Source organism: Phyllostomus hastatus, unplaced genomic scaffold (genome assembly GCF_019186645.2).
Source record: "Phyllostomus hastatus isolate PE091 unplaced genomic scaffold, TTU_PhHast_1.1 phas_contig_147, whole genome shotgun sequence".
NCBI classification, from domain to species: Eukaryota; Metazoa; Chordata; class Mammalia; order Chiroptera; family Phyllostomidae; genus Phyllostomus; species Phyllostomus hastatus.
Genome location: NW_025333603.1, coordinates 2,622,868 through 2,642,927, shown reverse-complemented (window position 1 = coordinate 2,642,927; position 20,060 = coordinate 2,622,868). Strand labels below are relative to the sequence as shown.

Here is a 20,060-nt window from a genome sequence, read left to right as displayed (position 1 = left end):
ATCACATTTTCTTACCATGCAACAGATCTCCATGTAACCTGACTTATGCCCACTGAAGGAGCTAGCATGCATCAGTGCATCTGTATCTTGGTGACAGTACTGTCATTGCTTCAGCACAGGTAGCACTATTGGCAAAGAGTTTTAAGAACAAGATGGATAGATACTTCCTTCCTTCTGCTTGAAATCTCACTGTGTTCTGGTCTAGAGACAGCTTAGCCCAGCAGGAAGAGCATTCACTAGCTTTGGGTAGGGTGGCCCTGCACACTGGCTAATCTAAGACAGGTCCTATTCATGCCTAGTGTCCTAATTGTTAAGAAGGAACCCCCCTTTCACTTTCAAAAGTGACCCAGTCTGGATGATAAACTAGATCTCCTTAGTTTTAGGGTCAGAGACAGCTGGATTAAATTCTTAGTGATGCCTCTTCTAACTGTGCTAAGTGATTTAACTACTCTGATCTTCAATATCTTTTACAGTAGAGAAGAGACCAAATTGTGGTTGTTTGGGAGAGTCTTCAAATAGTGAATTATGTGCCTATCACAGTCCCTTGCTTGGGTGCTCAACACTTGGCAGTTACAGTTGTGTGTTATCCCTGCCCCATAGCATGGCATTCTCCTGCAGGTTCAGCCCCACCCCAGGTTCTTGGGTTAAACTTGATCTTGTTGACATCATTGCTCAGGCATGGAGAACTGAAGGCACTCCAGCCCCTTACTCTGTACACCAATCTTCTTCCTTCCAGTAGACTAAAAGCACCCTAGTGGCTGTGCCAGGTCTTATGCATGGTCTTATTCATCTTCATATCTTTTAAAGCACTTGGTATGGTCCTTTGTCTACATAATAGTTCATAAAAATAACTACAGCTTAGATTTCTGGAGCCTTTACTATGTGTCAAGTGCTGTTCTAAAGGTTTTATGCGTAATACCTTATCCAAGTCCTCTAAAGAACTCTATGAGGTGGGTATCATAGTCATTATCCTCACTTTATAAGCAAACACACTCTAGCATAGAAAAGTTTAAATAACCCATCCAAGGTTACACAGTTGATAACTGAAGGAGAAAAATTTCAAGCTTGAGTAGTTTGGCTACAAGGTTCACACTTTTAACTTCAATACCATGTTACCTACCAAATGCTGAGTACTTACTCTGTGCCCAACACAACAGAAGTCATATCTGTTATTTAATCCTCACAAGACCCAGGGAAGTAGCTCTCTCTGTGTTGTTAACTGTCATGAAGAATCTAAAAAAAAAGCACCTTACCTACAGTCATACAGATGAGAGGGGTAAAGTATCAACTAGCTTCACACTGCATGCTCTTTCTGCTGTTTTATTGCCTCCCATATGGGTTCATGCATTCAGTTCTAGAATCACAGCACCTCTGATGGGAAGAATAATGAATAATACTGACCCGCTCACTTCTCCCACCCACGGAACTAACTAGTGGGTTCCTTCCACAGTGGTTTTCACACTACCCTCTGTGGATCTCTTCCCTTCCAGAAACTTCTCAGTCCTTCAGAGTGGGTGTGAGGGGGGCTTCCTAGTATGTAGGCTTCAACCCAGCTTCAGTCGCATCTCTTCCTTCTTCTGTTTATACAGAAGGCTACCGGGCATGCTTCATCTGAATAAAGTTCCCTGGGTTTTATAAAAGGTTGAAGACATTCCTCTAGGAGACCACTGATAGGTATTTTAGCAGGGGAATGGTGTGGTCATTATTTTATTCTGACATGATTTTGCCAACACACAGTTGAGCATACAGTAGAACAGGCAGATGCTTATGCAAACACCGATCCCTTCCACATTTGCATTTGCGGGAAACAAGTTTCAAGAATGATTTAACAGTAAGCCATCTACAATGCTGTTTGATTCCATTCACGACAGCTCAGTTTTTCAACCTCAGGAGAAAGAGCCAGCTATCATTTCAAGTGATAACATGACACCGCCCAAAGGAGAGTCATGGGCCGAGAACAGAGGGAAGATGAAAGGGCTCCTGGCTATCTTTGGCAAGAACCTGAAGCCAGTGGATGGAAAAGCAGATGCACAAACACTCCCAGAAGTTGGAGGTGTACAACAGCAAGTACATAAATGGCAGAGCTAGAGGAGACTGGGTGGTCAGGCCATGTGGACTAGTACCTGACCTCCCAAAGCTTGCCAGCCAGGAGGTAGCTTAGACCTCGTGTGTCTCACTTCCCACCAAATCAGCGAGATCTTTCCAGATGTACCCTGGTCACCTGTTCAAATGTACTTCTCTCTTTTGCCCTCTCTCTCTCTCAATTTCTCTCTGCTAGGCCTCACCCCAGTCCTAACCCACAGTGGTGCTCACATGTCCACCCCTTGACCTCTTTGCCCTCAGACCCATTCTTGCCATCTCCCTGCTCTGTGCTCTATGACAGGAGCTGAACCCTGTAGACTACAGTGCCCAGGCTCCCTGGCCAAGACGCTTCCACTTAGACTTGGCCAATAGAAGGCAGTGGTTGGAAATTAGATGGTGGGCGGAAGGGTGAGGGGCAGATTTCGTCCCAGCTTTCTTTGGGCAGTATTCAGGAAGTGGTTGAGTCTCCTCCAAGGTTTTAGTTTCCACCAGAAAGCCCATCTCTCCATGGTCTGGGCCCTGCTGGACAGCCCTAAGGCCGCAGTACTGCCACTAATGGCATACTGGCAGCCCCAGCTCTTGGACTCTGCTAACGCCACCTCTTTCCTTTGTCCTTCCCATATCCTAGGGATGGTAGTGACTTCCAGTTATTACTAATGGTGCTTGCCCCACTGTCTGTTTGGCTTTTCAGCTCTTCTAACACTGTTGTAACTAGTTACCCACATTTAATTCCCTGTATTACATTGGTGTGGACTCTATTTTCCTGACTCCATCCTGAGGGATACACATAGATAATTCCATTAGCTTTCTAATGGTCCCCCCACCTGTCCAGCCATCTGCCACAGGCCAATAGAGTGATGCTGAGAAACGCAACTCTAATAGTGTCTCCCCACCTGAAAGCATCAGTGGCTTCCTAACATTCCAGCTTCTGAGCACCACCTTTCAGGCCCTGGGCTCATTGGGACTGGCTTCCTTTGGTACCACTGTCTTCTGTTCCCACGAAGTCATCCCGTGGTCCTGCCACCACAGACTTCTCATCAGCCCCTGAGATATTTCAGTGCCTTCGAACATTCAGTTCCCTCTTCCTGAATGCTGTCCCACCCTTCCTCCAGTGCCAAACTCCCATGACCTTTTAAGACTCTACTCTAACCGCATCCCCTGGGTGAGGATCTCACCAAATTCCCTTAGGCGAAGTTTACTTGCCTCTACTCTGTTCCCAGAGCATCTCATACACAGCCTCTTACAGCCTTGGTTACATTGATTGTAATTATTTGTACACAGCTACCTTCTTCCTGACACCATCAAGATTCTTAGGGAGCTAGTTTGATTCTTCTGTGTGTCTCTAGTGATTAGAACACTGTCTGGCAAGTAGGAGGTTCTCAGTAAATATTTGCTTAATGGATGGACGAATGAGTACATAAATAAGTAGAAGTAGTAAACAAACAAACAAAAAGAAGAATTTTATGAGGGTCTGTCACTGCAGGTACATGAGTTAAAGCCCAAGAGCCAGGAATGTTCAGCTACACTGACCACACACGTCCTCGAGGAATCCTTGTGTTGCTGGGGAGGCTGAACCAGAGGGTATCTTGCAATGTTCCTACAAGCCCTAGGATTTTTAGGAACTCAGCATTCTATCTCAGAACAATTTATACGTGTAGCTAAAAGAAAGCCCACTTAAGAAACATCAAAACATTAAAATCCTATGTCGTTTGTGGGCATACGTAGATTCAGATTCCTTTCCCTTACTTCAGGACAGCCTCCTCTGGTGTGACAGCTATGTTAACGGTGTCGCAATAATTATAATTTCTCTACAATGTGGTGCTTAATGAGGAAGTGAAACTGACAAATGTTCAGACTAGATTTAATCCAATTATACAACATCTTGATCCAGATTTCAAAAGAAAGGAAAAACCAACTGCTGAATTGTGAATGAAAATTTATTTGCCATGAAAAATGGATGGGGGGGGGATTGTAGGGAACAGTTGTCCAGAGAAATTCTTCACATTAATGGATTGACTCTTCCTACATTTGCAGCAGGGAAACTGAATTAAATCTAGAGCAAAGAAAATCAACTGAGTTCTGACTGTGGGGGGGATAGGGTCTCATAACACACCAGCGTTTGGAGGGTAGGAGACAGAAGTGGCAAAATGAGAAGATTTCTGATCTTCAGAGATGGGCAGCTTGCACTGAGATTTGTTCTTCGTGATTCACAAATACCTTTTAATACCAGGATGATGAAAGCAGTGTGCCAGGCAAAGACAGGGGGTTTGGAAATGAATTAGACATGGCCATAACTCATCAAACTCAATCTAAAGCGGGGAGAGAGGTGTTCATAGCCAGCAGCTGAGTGCTGGGCCTCCTGAAGCTTAAGTGCTGTAAAGACTCAAAAACAATGAGTAATGGGTGAGGGGAACTGAGGCGTGGGCATTGATTCTGATGAAGGTGACGGTGAGGAGATGAAGGGCTCTGCATTTTCTTTAACCTTAAAGGCAGTATGTTTTAGTGGAAATTGTGTGGGTGCCTGAGTCAGAACAACTTAGGGTTCAAATTCTGGCTCTGCCACTTACCAGCTTTGTGATACTGGGTAAGTTATGTGACCTCTAGAAGACTCTGCTTCCTTATTGAAATGACACCTATCTCCCACAATTGTGATTACTGAACATAAGCCAAGATCGGAACCAAGTTGGTCCATGAACATCCATAGCAGATGCTCAATTAAGTTTACGTGCCTTTTCCACAGCTAAGGTAGCCTTGGCTTAAAATGTGGTCAGGATTTCTATCAGTTTCTCCCAGTGTGGCTCCTTTTCAGGAAGAACAGAAAGATATAGAGCCCTGACTTCAAGCTCTCTACAAGGTAACTAAGAAGAAACAGATTTTCTAGGCACTTGCTCTATGCCCAATGCTTGCTCAGTGAGATGAATTGGTTATTATACCTGGTAAACTTCTTTCCATCCAGAGCACTAACTTCACAGAGTAATGCCACAACTTACTTTGTGCACTTCACAGTGGGTGTCTTTTAAGTCCAAGGTGGTAATGATGACAGTAGAAATGGGGTCTTTGGGGTATGTGGCTTGGCAGCTGAGATACTGGGAACAAGACTATGGTGAGGTAAATAAATACTAGACATAATGAACATGGGGGCAAATGAAATGAGAGAGTAGATGCATCATTCTGAGGTCCACCACTGCAGTCACCTTCACAGCACAGGAATCCCTTATAGAGCCATTTACTAGCAGTTTGAATACTCCTAGGGACAGAGACCTCACTACTCTGAGAGGCTGTACTTTCTTCTGAAAATCAGCTTAGAGAGTCTGAAATTTCTTTCTTGTATTGCACCCAGATTTGTCTCCTCTTGTCAGGAGACTTGGGTCTTTCTTTTAATCATACGACATCCCACAAAATAAGTGGAGGCAACCAGTACATACCATTCCCCAATCTGTACTTCCCCAGAGTCTATAAAAGTAACCCTCATTGTCACAGAAGATGCTTTTACATTGCTTCGTGAGTCTCGCCAAAGCCCTGAGATGTTAGTAGAAGATGCTCATCATTTCCATTCAGGAAAATGAGTCTCAGAAAGTCAAAGTGATTGATGAAGATCACACCCAAAGTGAGGAAAGAATTTCAGGGGGGGGGGAAGATCTGATCATTCCTTTCAATTTCTGAATCTGCATTTCATCAAAAGGAAATTAATGTCAAGTCCAATTTACCAATCTGAAAACCTATGTCCTTCCTATTTACCACTATGCCAAACTTTTAAGAATCTCTGTTTTGAAGGCCCCCAAAAGGTATTACTGATAATTAGAAAGTCTTTTATGCCTAATACAACTACCTGAAAGACTTTTAAACCAGGCAGTTATAAGGTGAAGGATAAAAAATATTTTTCAGCCAGAAGAATATTGGGAGGGGGTAGGAGGAGGGAAGGTGATAAGAAAATCACTGAGCATTTCAAATGGCAAAAATCACACGAAGCATACTAAGGTTAAGGCCTGTGTCACTGAAACAGTTTACCTTTACAGTAAGTAGTAACCAAGTTCAGTGTTGTAGGGGCATGAAAGTGTCTGGAATAGGCACTTCAGCAGCCTGTGGCTGCACCACTATGGTCCCACTGTGGAACTGGAATCATGTTCAAAGGCTAACAGTGCAAAAAGCACTAAATAATGAAAGCAGTGATGGGATGCTTAGTGCACACCTTTCTCCCCACTCAGAAATGTGCATTTCTGACAGCCTCAAAGGCACAGGATATTTGTCTAAACAACACGACCACAATTATCAGCTGGCAGAAAGGAAGACCACTTATGTCTCTGTTTCTTCAAAATGAAAGTTGATGATAAATTAATCAACTCTGACTGCTGCTAAGTATGGGTAGTATAAACCCAAGTGCCAGGGGGACCTCAGTGATCTTCCCAGAAGGTACTCTGTTTCTCTTTTGTGAATTCTGATCCTGCCCATCCTTCAAAGCTTTGCCCAAAGTATACCCTTTTGCTTGAATGTCCTTGCCTCTCTAGCCACCTAACATTTCCTGTCAGACAGCATTTATGCCACTGGATTTCAGAGATCTTGACATAAAAATTATACTTGTTTATTTAAGACATAGGAGAAATCAGCCCCTCTGCAGAGCTTCCGGCTGCCCTGACGAGGAGGAGTTAAATTGTACACGTATACCCAGAAGTTAGTGGGGTTAAGCCTTATCTTGGCCCAGAGTTCCTAGGAAACAGTGGAGGGGAGCATAGCACGATCCTAAGAACAAATCTGTTAGGAGAAGGGGACATTACAGGTCCAAATGAAAATAAACAAACAAAAGCATCCTAACGTGTTATTTGTAAAAGCAGAACATGGAAGGAGCCAGTATAGCTGAGCTCCACAGTTAAGGAGCAAGGTAGTGTGAGACTAGGGCTGGGACCATTTACATGAAGGGGGAGAGTCAAGAGATACAAATGGCTTTCTCTTTGGACCTATGGCTAGCTAATAAAAAAAATACTTTGCTCCCATAAGTTGATGCATTAGGTCAGGTGAGGCCAATAGGAAACAATGATTTCTAACTTCTGCTGTCCTAAAACTCTGGAACCCAATACGTCAAATTTGCCACCTTACTGAGGCTATTTCTGTCCATGGAAGAGTGAAGATGAGCCAGTGACTGAGGCTTTAGGACAGGGGTACTAGATGATGATATTGAGGGATCCCATTGGCTTCAAGGTCTACAATAATTTTCATGTGCATACATTTTTTTTGAGGGGTGGGGAAGAGTCCACCATCAAAATCTCAGAGACCGGAAATCCTAGTAAGAGTTACTTCAGAAATAATGATGATTAAAAGTTATGCTTGCCCTGGCTGGGTGGCTCTGTTGATTGGAGCATTGTTCTGTACACCCAAAGGTTGCAGGTTTGATTCTAGGTCAGGACACATACCTCGGTTGTGAGTTCGATCCTCGTTTAGGGCGCATATGGGAGGCAAGCAGTCCATGTTTCTCTCTCTCACATTGATGTCTCTCTCTCTTGCTTTCTCCCTCTCTGCTTCCCTCCCTCCCTGAGATCAATAAGCATGTTCTCAGTTAAGGAAAAAGTTATTCTTGTCCTCAAGGAGCTTCCCCCAAAGTAGGGAAAACATGAAGAATAATATCTCACAGCTACTGAATCTTCCCTCTTCACAAGCACTGTGCTGACTCACATACCTAAGCTCATTGAGTCCTAACACAAAAAATCTTAGGCTGGTACTGTCATTAACTCCAAAGTCAAGGCTTGTAAGGAACCCATAGACCAATGGCCCACACAGATATGTAAAAGAAAACAACAATCCACTGTGATCATTGCGAAGAGGAGCACAGAGGTATCCCAGAGGGGCTGCTTACACTGGGATTGGGAAGTCTTCCCAGAGAAGAAGTGTCATCATCTAGGGTACCTGGCACTCCCAGCTCGATGAGAACTGTTTGCTGGTGCATTGCTTATAACAGCAACAAATAGAAATGCTCTCATTTAATCTAATCCATATCCCCTGTTAAGGGTTTTACATAAATGTTTCCTTTAATCCTCCAAATAAACACACAAGGTAGGCATTACTTTCCTTTTACAGAGGACAGCAATGAGGCCTAGAGATGTAAGAAGCTGCTTAAGGACCCTTAAGTGGTGGCCAGGATGAGAGCACACCCTGATCTAACTCTGATGATCAGGCTGTTTCTTCCTGGGCTGGTTTGAGGTTTCCTCTAAAGACAGCTGAGTCTCTTACCGGAGTTTTGTGTAGACGTGGACCCAAGGAAAAAGAAACTGGATGTTAGCTAGAGCAACAGGCCACTGGTCAGTGTCCCTTCTTGCGGGGAATTTATGGAAGTCTGCTGAGTCCCTGCTTCATGCACATTACTTTGGCTGTGCTTGTCTTTTTGGCTAAAGAGCAGGCAGTGAGGAAGCAAGAAGGGAGATCATGGCAGGGACTGCCACAGCACAGAGGCGTCCTAGGGAAGGTCCATCATCAGGGAGATTTATAGGAGGTCCCTCATCAGGGAAGGTCTACGGGAAGAAGCCTAGAGAACAGGGAGATCCCAGACAGGGTAAGGTGTAGGGTATTTAAAGTACTTGTGAGAGCTTTTAGCAAGTGGGACCAACTTTCCAATACATTTTCCCCTCAAAATCACCTCACAAGTTAGATGCAATAACCTCTTTGGTAGATGAGAACACCGAGACTTGGAGGGGCAAGGAAACTTGTCAGGAGTCCCACAGGTAGTAAGAACAGGAGCTGACATTCCAAATGCATCCATCTGCTTCTTTATCAGCACCTGAGATTTTTACCTGCTGCCTCTTTCAGACTTTTAGAAATGTTGAAATCATTCACGGAAAAACCATCATCACCATCAGATGCACCCAGGATTCTGTGGGAACAGCAGGTTGGGAGCCACTGCAGGCCATTCAGGTGGCCCAGATATTTTCCACCAAAACCTTATTCCTCTGAATGACCCTTTCAGAGTCAGACAGACAGAGAATTCCCATTAAGAGAAAGTGCTGGGGATTTTTACTAATTCCTACTGCAGGCTAGGGTCATTCATACATTCATTAAGTACCCCTAGAGCAGCTGTGTTGTGCCTGGCTTCCACAGACCAGGCCCTGGGCTTGCTTCTGAAAACACAAGGACCTCAGGAAGCTCCTGGAAGTGATGGGGAAGCAGCAGCAATCTTATACTGTGTGGTAAAGGCTATTAATACTGGAATGATAGGGCACAGGGCCACAGAGGCAGGGGCACTCTGCTGACACTGTGTGGAGCAGACACCCAGAGAGTCTCCCTGAGAGCAGAGCTTGAAGCTAAGGACTGTTTGTGTGGGCTGCAGAGAGGGTGGGGGAGGGTGTGACTGCTTCAGGAAGCTGTAGAGTTCAGTAGAGCTGGACCAGGAGGGGGTAGATAGAGATACAGGCTGTATCCAGGACCCAAGTGCCAGGTATGCTGTACAGGGCAAGGAGCTTGGGTTTTTTTTGAACCATTAAGCATGGAGATAGTGTGGCCAAGCTGGTTAATAAATTTGCCAAAACAAAGGTAGCAAATGAAGCCTGTTTCCCCCCATATCTAAACCTTTTAGGGGTCAGTGAGGCAATTTAGGCATAAATAGAATTTTAGGGAGCTGTGTCATGGGGTCTGGACCAAACTGAGACAGGAAAGACCAGGGTCTCAGTGACAAGATGGCTTGATTAAATGCAAAGGCCTCAGGGAGAAAAATGTTTTTTTCTCTGAGTGGCACCTCATTGTATATCTTCTACTATGTTTTCAGACTTGGGTTTTCTTTGGGTATGGTTTTCTTTTCTTTTTTTTTTTTTCATTGAAACTTACCTGCATTGGGTTTTGGAACCAGTATTTAGGTGGGGTATGGTGGTTTCAGAAAGATACTGGCAGAGTAGGACAAAGAAAGGGACACTCATCAGAAAGAAATGTCACAAGGGCCAAGGGGAGCTGGGGTGGGGGTGCCTAAGGATTAGACTAGAAAGACTCCTGACTCAGAGAATCCAACAGCTCAGGGGTGGAAGTGACATCAAGAGCTCACTGGCCCCTCTACCCATTCCATGTTTGGATCCCCCGCTCCCAGTTTTCTGACAGGTGGTCTCTCCCAGATGCAGCTCCAGTGATGGGGAGTGCACACTCTTAGCTCAGCTTCCCTGGACCTGCACAGCTGTGACCTTGGAACATCACCCTCATGCGGAGTGGGGCCTGGCTTTCTTGTGGTGCACCCACTAATCTCAGTTCCATGAGCTGGCTGACACAGAGCGCCACATCCCCTCTCCTGTACACGGCCCTCTGGGTGCCCCTCTCCATCTTTTCTTTTCCATGGTCCCTTTTCTCCAGGCCCACCATTTCCAAGTCCTTTAGCTACTCCTCATGGGATGGGGTCTCAGACCCCCTATTTAATCTGATCTTGAAGTTCGCAGGTGTGTCTCTATGTCTCCCACCGTGTGGGGTCCAGAACTGGTAATGATGGTCCAGACAGAGTCACTTAGCCTCCCAGCAGCTTGTTAGGGCCAGAGCTGGGGTTCCTGAGGGTCTGTACAACTTCAAGCCCATGCTCTTTCCACCCATGACTGAGTTGATTAAAATCAATAGTGATTAAACACCGTAGTTTTGTAGTTGTTGTTATTTGTTTTACATAGGCCATGGCAGAATCTCATGTCCCCCTGCTCAAGAGCCCTCCCTGGCTCCCCAGTACTCCCTGAATTATATGGAGAAGTTGCCTGCAAAGTACCAACTGGAAGTCCTAAATGTAGGTGTGGGCCTAGGGTGCCTTGGGGCAGTACCACAGAGCTTGACATTTCCCTTCCCTCCCACACTTCCAGGAGTCCCACCAGCACACGGGCACAGTGCTTCCTGGGTCCTCCATGAGCCCACTGCGCACGGCCTTTTCCAGTCTTCTGGCTGGACCCTCACATACGCTAAAGGTCCTGACTAGCCCTTCCTCTGTAGTCCCTCTGAAACTTCTAACCACTTCCAACTTGGAAGGACAAAAATCTTCTCAGAACAATACACTGCCCCCTACCTGACCAGGTATCATAAAATCTTTGGCTGAAGCCTTTTGCCATGGAACACCTTGGGCTTGGTGGTTTTCACGATTCAACTTACTCCCACTGGTGGAGCCAGACCTTCTCCCAGTTGGCACCCCTCCCTCAGTCCCACCATTTTGTCCCTTGTGCTCCCTTCCCTCTGACCACTGAGGGGTTCCCGCATGCAGCCACAGCAAAGTCATGTGGGTCATGACACATCCAGTAGAGGGGTTCCTTTCCTCAGGTTGTAGACACATGAATCCAGGTCACGGGAACCCAGCAGTAGAAAGGAGATATACTTACACTTACAGGTTGACTTTTTGGCACATCATAAACACCTTCCTTCTTTTGGCTGGTGGGAACCTATGGAAAAATCAAATTCAACAGTCAAAACACTGGTACTCCATTTTGAAAGAACAAACCAACCAGACCTCAACACCAGTCTGGATATGCGTGTGTGAGAACAGCCCCTAAGGCCCCAGGCAGGGGCAGACCCAAGGGGCTGTGAAAGCAGCACGCCTGGCTTCTCCTCTTAGGAAAACTGGGTGAGGAGGGGGTATGTGTGAATCATTTAACAAACGTCTGCAGGTGTCTCTGCCTTTGGGCTCCTCACAGAGTCACAGAAGAGGAAGCTGCAGAGACCCCAGCAACCATGTGGTAAAAAAAAATAATCCCCATTTCACCCAAGACAAAAGTGAGGCTTAGGGAGGTTCTCTGAGCTGTCCAAAGGGATCAGAAGACAGTTTTTGGCTTCAACACTAAGACTGACATCCAGGCTATTTGAAATATAGCAACTTCCCAGGTCCCAGTACCAAGTACCACTTCTGTTGGGATATATACAAGCCACTGGATAATTGTCAGAGGTTTTTGTTCAAGAAAAGGACCCAGAAATGGTATGAAGATCATGAGACTAGAATTAAGAAAAATCTCAGTTTTTAAAAAACACGCATCTCTTTCTCATCCATCTGTGCTGATTGGGCCACATGTTGGCCAGACCACCCTAAGCTCTTAGCTCTAAGCTCTTAGCTCTTGGTCACTTAGCTCTTCTGAGTTATACTCTTATAAAATGGGTGCTATTGGCTCTACTTCTCACTCAGATCATTGTGAGGATCAAATTGGAAAACAGACAGTAAGTAATCAAAAACAATTTGCATCATAGTACCATAAAATGTTAGAACGACAGCTTCTTTTATCATTAATGTCATATATACATGAACGCATTTTATAATACTAAGAACAGTGCATTGAATACTTTTCTTATTTGTCAATCAAGGGCTCTGTACTGAAATATTCCAGACTGAAAGTACCCACAGTTGTTCTTCTCCAGCACCTGGCAGAGCTCAGCTCACACCCGCACTGGAGGGGTCGGCTCGACGTCATTTTATGTCTGCTCACGTGTCTTTCATCAGACTAGGAGCCTCTGAAGGGCAAGCACAGTGCCGAACACCCAGCAGGTGTTCTGTGTATGTCTGCTGGGTAAATGTTCCAGAGAGGGATGTGGGAAATGGTGAAGAAAAAAATATCTTTTAGACTTGGGCCAGGTAACCATATCATTCTTAGACACGGAAGAATTTGGGCCTGTTCTTTGAGTCCCTTTGTCAATTTCACTCTCATTTAACTGTAAAACCCTTACAATCACCCTAAGAAGCTGGTATTATAGCCTCCACTTTAACTAGTGGAAAGTGAGACTCAGAGATGTTTGGGCCACTTGTCTGAAGCTTCATAGTGAGGAAGTGATCAGATGCAAACCCAGCTCTTCCTGGCTACCAAACAAGACATTTATTACTAACGGTGTGATCTAACGCTGATAAGGCCCTTTCTACAGGCCAGGAGCTATTTTAAACATTCGTTTATGTACATTCTCATGCAGACAAGTCAATCAGGGAAGGATGACAATCGTCCCCGTGTTCCAGAGGAGCAAAATGAAGCCTGGAGAGGGTCCTGCAGTCGTTGAGCAGGGAAGACAAGGGTCTGAGCCTGGGCAGATTGCCTTTCAACTGCTGCACTGTACAGACAGCTGCATCTCACCCCTGTTCTCACAGGTCCTACAGCTGTTTGGGGAGCTTCTGTCTCTTTGACATCACATTCTACATTCCCAGGAGCTCATGCAAATGCTTGCAGAAAATGGTCTATGCATTAGCATGGCTGTGCAAAAGATGCACTTCACAGCAGCCCTTGAAGATCTTCATTTACAGTAGCCAATGAAGAATGCAGTTTCTTTGCTCCTGATAACTGGGCTCCATCTAAAAGGAATCCTCTAAGAATGCATACAGAGTCCTTGTTAATGAGGGCCAATAAATTACCAGCCCTCACTTTATTTCTACTAGCTCACCCTTTCCTGAGCAACATGAACAGCATTTCTGTTCCCTGTAATTCACTGCTCACTGTGGGCACTTAGCAAGCTGAACCGCTGCTGACTCTCAATTATCCCTGCAGATGGAGGAAAAGTGGTGGGATGGATAAACCCAAACTGTGCATAATTGAAAAAGCTTTTCTGCTCGGCTCTCCCATGGGTGAGATATTAATCTGCCTGTTTGTCCTTTAAGATTTATCTCAGCCAGGACATTTTCTTGGAAGACTTGCCTGACTCTGCGGGCCTAGGATGAACCTTTCTTGTTACTCTTGCAACCTCCGGTGCATCCTGTCATTAAAAAATAAAAGTCGCCAAGTACCTATAAGGTGTGGCGCACTGTGCTTTGCCTGGAACAATGACGGGAAACGAGAGGAATATGGCCCCTGATTGAACGGAGCTCCTTGTCCTGCTGGGGAGATGGAATGAAAAAAACCAGGCTGCTGGGGTAGAGTGTAAAAGGTGCTTTATCGTATAGAGGACTTGTGAAAGCACACTGCAGCTGCCTGGTCCTCCTCTGTGCTCTCACTGCTCTGCAAGCTTGCTGAGGGCAAGGCCACTGCTTTTATACCCTTGTTCTCCCATCTGTAAATACTGGTTAAACAAGAAACGTCTAAACAGCAAACATTTACCATGTATGTGCTGAGGGCAGAACACTGGCAGAGGCGCTAAAGGAATGAGGACAGAGCCTTGGTCCTGGCTCTCCTGTCCCCCTGGCTAGTCCATGCAGTCAGTCTGTAGTCCAGTTCAGTAAGCGATGTTGTAGAGAGATAACAGCTCTGGACCAGAACACCCTGGGAGATCTGATTCCTAATCCTGGCTCTGCCACAGGCTGTGTGACCTCAGCGGTCACTCTGTCCTCTGAACTCAGTTTCCTCATCTGGTTTTTGTGAGCATCCAAGGGGTTGGTCTATAAATTCCTTGAGTGTGGGGACCACAGGCACTTGTTAGGGGCACATAATCAATTTTTAAATGAACAAGTTAATAGATGTGAAATGACTCTAAAAACTATATATTTAGTACTGTACATACAGAAGACACCTTCAGTCCAGCGACATAGTGATAGCATGGGGAAGCAGTTTCAGGCTTGGGTGACACAGGACTAGAGACTTATCATTTAAAAGTGAGCACTTGACACATATCATGGGCGATTAAAAATGACTTTTGAATCAATGAAATTGGAGGACGCCTGCCTGGAAAGTTGTGATCTCACTTATGCAGGAAGCTTGTTAAGAAACTCAAGAGCACTGAGTTTAGAATCAGAGGCTCTGGCCATGGACCCAGCACTCCAATAGGAGGGCTTGATTTTTCTTACACTTAAAATGGTTGTCATACAGCCATTTTTATCTCACCGAGTTACTGGAAGGGTCAAAATTGAGTGAGGTGTAAAAATGCTTTGTTCTGTGAGGCTCCGTGTTGTTTTGAAGGGATGGCTGCTGTTTGTAAGGCATGCAAAAAGAAAGACAATCACTATTATTAAGCCGGTTTGGGAAATGTGACTGGTGAACCTCAAAGACAGGTTATGTTTACTCGTGAGCCTCCGCCTCCCCTAGGCTGCAGTTATAAATAGCAAAGTCAGGAGAGGCTGCAGCTTTCTGTTGGGCCCTCTGACAAGATGAGGTGAGCAAGTCATGTCCTACTTCAGTTAGTACATGAAGTGTACGGCATCCTGGGCAGCACTTGACACTGATGGCTTCTGGAAGCAAAGGAAATGTTCACACAGCACCTGCTAGGTCCCAAGTGCTGTCCTCCTCACTTTACATCTGCACATCACTTCCAGAAGCAGATAACACTGTATCCCTATTTTATAGGAAAAAATAGTTAAAGGATTAGGCTCCAGGTCACTTTACTTTATTCCAGAAAACAGGAGATGGCATGAAACCAGAGTCCACCCTGGACTGCGCTGAAGTGTGAAACACATTGCAATTGACCTAGGAGGAATAGATAAAAAGCACTTGGAGGCCCTTAAAAAAATGATGAGGCTCCTAATAGCAGTTTCCTAAAAGCCCAGCCATGTCTTTAGGCCCAAGAGCTTACCTTTTGTTAAGCAAATTGAGCCCTAGCCTGGCAATTGGAGGAAAGGAAAATTACTAGAGGCTTTTCCAATAGAGGGCGATAAAATACTCATTCCCTTAAATGCTACCTTCCTGTTAATGATGAACAGACAGCCTCAGAGGTCAGAACTGTTCAAAAACAAGTGTGATTTTTAGATAGTGGCTTAAAACACATACAGAATCTGATTGTGAAGCTCAGCATCAGCATTTGGAGCTGAAAAGAGTCTCAGGATTAATCTATTTAATATTTATAGAGGTCAGAGAGAGCTGGTGCTAGTGGAGAGCTCTACCTCCTGTAGCTGTGACCCTGTGAGCCTGACATCCCTCATCTGCCATGTGGCAATAACAGGGCTGTTGTGAGGGGTATCTTAATATTGCACATAAACCCTCATTTACAGAGCGGCCCACAATCTGCATAAAGGCTACCAAATCTATGTGTGCACCCACATGTGCACACACACAGCACACCTACTATTTCTAAGGGTCCTGTTGCCCTGCAGAGCAAGCTACCATGCCCCTCTAAAGAACCACAGGCCTATGGTGAGGCAACTAGGTACAAAGAGAAGAACAAGGCATTGCCTGAGAGACCCCTCAGTTTCATTTACTCATTTTACAGATGAGTAAACTGAGGCCCAGAGAAAGAAAGGAACTTGACAGCGTGGAATAATGGCTGTGTTGGTGGGACTTGTACTAAGATCCTGAATCCACATACAGTGGACTCTGTGTGACCTAGGTGAAGCCTCTTCGGTACTTCCTCCATGTGAGCTGGTTTCGTTCCCATGCCTACCTGTCAGTTAGGGAGATATTATTCCCTGACTTTGTCATTGGGGAAACTGAGTCTCTGAGAAGGCAAGCACCTTGCCCACTACCAGTCAGCCAAAGGTGGTTGGTGACAGAGCCAGAACTAGAACCCAGTTCTCCACTCACCTGATGCCCCGCTCAGAACCTTGTCCCCCACAGCCCTCTACAGGATACAATAGGAGTCCTGCCGACTACAGCTAAGCCTGAATTCAGAAACCTCTTATACTGAAGGGACTACTGTTTTAAAAGGTGCCCTGTACTTTGTCTCTATGTACCCACCCAGTTTTTTAAAATCCACTTGTCCATTGATTGGGGTGCTGGGTGAAAAAGGTGAAGGGATTGAGAAGTAGAGATTGGCAGCAAAATAAACATGGGGATATACAATACAGCACAGGGAATACAGTTAATAATAGTGAAATAACTGTATGGAGCCAGGTAGGTACTGGAAACATCAGGGAACCACTTTATAAAGTCTATGACTGTGTAACCACTACGCTGAACACCTGAAACTAATATAAGATAATACTGAGTGTAAACTGTAATTCAAAAATCTTTTTAAAAAGGAAAAAGAAAAGGTGTTCTCCCTTTCCTTTTTTAAAAAGGAAAAAGGAAAGGTGTTCCTCTAACCAGAGGAACACTGGTTCACGGCTCCCTTGGCCTCATATTCAGACCCTGCAAGGTTGTACTCAAAAATCTGACACTGAAGACAAATATGCAACTTATCAGTTTGAAGGCAGCAACTTTGTCAGTGATGTTTTTAAACAAAACTGAGAAGCACAACCTCACACCTGAATCCAGTCCAGACAGATTCAATGGATAGAAACACATGGGACCCTGACTGTTGCACAGGTGCTAACCTGTGGATACCTTCTGACTGTCTGAAAGCTCCCTTGTCCCTGGATATTCACCGGGATCAGTTCCAGGAAAACCCCACTTCCCACCCTCGGGATACCAAAACTGGCAGATGCACAAGTTGCCTATATAAAATGGTGCAGATCATTGCCTAGCAGTCGGCCCTCTGCATCTGCGGATTCCCAGCCAAAGACAGGAACCAGACCAGGTATTTATTGAAAGGAATCCACGTGGAAGTGGACATATTGTTCAATGGTCAAGTGTGCTTAGATTATTATTCCACGGGGCTGGTTTAAACTGAGCTGTTGATGGAGCTAACACTATACTTGGGTCATTTAGAATTCTGTACATTTGATGGAAACTGAAAATCCGTTTTATTTTTATTACTCAAGTAATGTGTGCCCAAGGCACAATAACAGACCACACAACTAAGTAAATTAAGAAGATTAAAATCACTTAGGAAATACATTAAAAATTTTCCTACCTCTATAATGTTCATCTTCCCATTAGGACCGAAATTCTAATGAGTGAAAAATGGGAGGCTGTCATGTGCGCTGGGCGTGTTGCTGGGTTGTAGTTACTCAGACTCTTTAGTGGGGAAGCAGGGGGGACGAAGCTGGGCTTCCCCACACCAGTCTGGGTTTGCTCTCAGTTCTAAACAGCTGTGCAACCTGAGAACACTACTCAACCTCTCTGAGTCTCAGTCTCCCCTGTAAAAGAGGGATTCGGGTGCCTACTTTGTAGAATACTTGTGAGAACTAAATGAATTAAAAGTGTGTTTATGGTTTTTCACATAAGCAGACATTTAAGAACATTAATTTACCTTCCTTTCAGAAGGGGTGAAACCTTTAGCTTTACTTTCTTTTATTCAGTTGATTTTCCCAATGTTGTTTTCAAGTAGCATTTTTGAATTTGCACTTCATTTTCAGTAGTGCAGTTAGCTTAAAGAAACTCAATGAGCATATTCTTTTGAGAAACAAAGCACTCTGCTATATTATGGACAATAACCCTCCAATGGATTACTTTAGTTAAATGGAATATTTGATTTTGGGGTCAACTGAAAATAGTTAAGAGCCATTCAAAGTTAAAACACTGTACCCAACTGGCCATTAACCATTTCAATGGTCAGGCATGAAAACTACCAGTAAATTAGAGGGAAAATAAAAGCCAATTCATGCAGAGGTATTTTAACAAGCCTGGAATGACCAAGTGGAGCGTGTGGGAGAGAGCCCTTGGCCCTTCGGACCCATCAGAGCATTTATCAGTAGTGGTGCAACGCTGAGAGAGAGAAGTGATTTTATTATACCTGATAAATGTTTTCTTCTGTTTCGGGATCACGGATTGGCTCGTGTCCAGCCTCAAACACAATGTACTATTATGGAGCAGCCAGAAAGGAAAGGTCAGAGGAAAAAGAAAGAGGAAAAAAAGCATTTGGAATTCAAGGTACAAATCACAGTGAGCATTAAAGAAATAGGTACAAGTGAAAATATGTTAAAGCGACAACTGAATTATTGAAATACCAGTGGGCCTTGCACATTTCTGTCTTTTCCAAGGGCAACTACAAATGTCTAATGGCCAGTCCTTAGTGATGACTGCATGGAGCCCAGCAGAACCTTCTGGAGTTATAACCTCCTCACTCAATGGCATTTATCCTAGTAATGCCTGCTGTGCTGGCACTGCTGAGTGGGAATGATGTCTCCTGGGACTGCGTGGACCCCAACTGTGTAAACTCTGGGTTACACTGGTTGCCTTCCTTTGCTCTTTAAGGTTCAAGTTCCTAAGCCAATTTTGGAGTGCTCGGAAGCCCCACACTCCCTCACCCCAGAAATATCACCTTAATTTACATTCTCAGTTTTAAATACTGGATATCAAATTTTACATGTGCATGTTTGTTTCTGCCTGTAAAGAACCGGGCCATATCAAAATGGCCTATGTTCTTCATTCTCTGTGAGCCTGTGAGCCAGGGCCAAGCTCCCATTATAAACAAACACTCGCCCTCAGCATTCAGTGTAAAGCAAGGGCGGTCAGGTCATTACATGCACCTTCGACTTCATTTTGTCTCCTATGCTAGATAATTCTTCTACTATAAGAGACCCACATTATCTTACCTTTTTAAATCTGTATTATTTTACTTTTGTCATAGAAGTTTTCTGTGTGAAAACAAGCATTCACATACATGTTTATGTGACACATGCACATCTATCACACATATGTGTCCCAGTTAGAAATATGTTTGTTTTCTTTCATGTCTAACAAGTCCATTTTGGGGCTTCTTTCTCTCCTTAGGAATAAGCATGGTGGGGGGAGGCCTCCTCTTCCCTTTTTTCTGCATCTTTGAACAGAGCACATACTTGAGCTTAAGAGAAGTCACCTCTCTACACACACCTGAGCTGCAACCTTGAAGAGAGTGCAGAGAAAGCTGCGGGCTGGGATGTCTCTGGGATCTCCTGTTCCCTCCTCACAACAGCACCTGTGGCATGAGCCAGCTAATCAGAGGGACAGCCTGGCCACATGGGGCTTCGAGAGACTTCTCCCCACAGCTTTTCTAAAGCCTACAAACAATCCTTTGGGTCTGTGTTCAAATGTCGTCAAAATGTCAGTCCCTGTCTCTAATTCTTAACTCAGAGGAATCCCCTCGTTACTCAGTCTCTCTAATGAACTCAGAAAAGTCAAGAGACTCTTGAGAACATTCAGTTCTGGGATTAGACTTTGACAGATTGTGGAGGGGCAGAGGCAGGGGCAAGAAGGGAGAAGCATATCTCCAAGTCCAGGTCATTGACGCCGGGCAAACTTCAGTTAGTGTTTATGGAAATTCGCTCTTGGAGGGGCTGGCAGTCCTCACTCTCAGAAATTGCCTAGGTCCCTCTCCTGGCTCTGCAGGCAGAGGATGCTTCAGGTCTCGGACAAAATGTCTGTACC

General features: G+C 44.8%; 1 protein-coding gene across 10 annotated transcripts in view; it reads right to left on the bottom strand.

Annotated features, from left to right (window-relative positions):
• Nucleotides 1–20,060, bottom strand: part of DAB1 (DAB adaptor protein 1) — a 1,094,329-nt gene that overhangs the window by 45,143 nt on the left and 1,029,126 nt on the right. For 8 of the 10 annotated variants that reach the window (XM_045857163.1, XM_045857172.1, XM_045857182.1 and 5 more), the window contains 2 exons: nucleotides 18,448–18,513; nucleotides 11,388–11,447 (listed from right to left, as the gene is read on the bottom strand). In XM_045857163.1, the coding sequence (XP_045713119.1) occupies nucleotides 11,388–11,447; nucleotides 18,448–18,513 (126 nt within the window). The remainder of the gene's footprint in view (nucleotides 1–11,387; nucleotides 11,448–18,447; nucleotides 18,514–20,060) is intronic. The other 2 variants (XM_045857224.1, XM_045857228.1) reach the window with 1 other exon arrangement.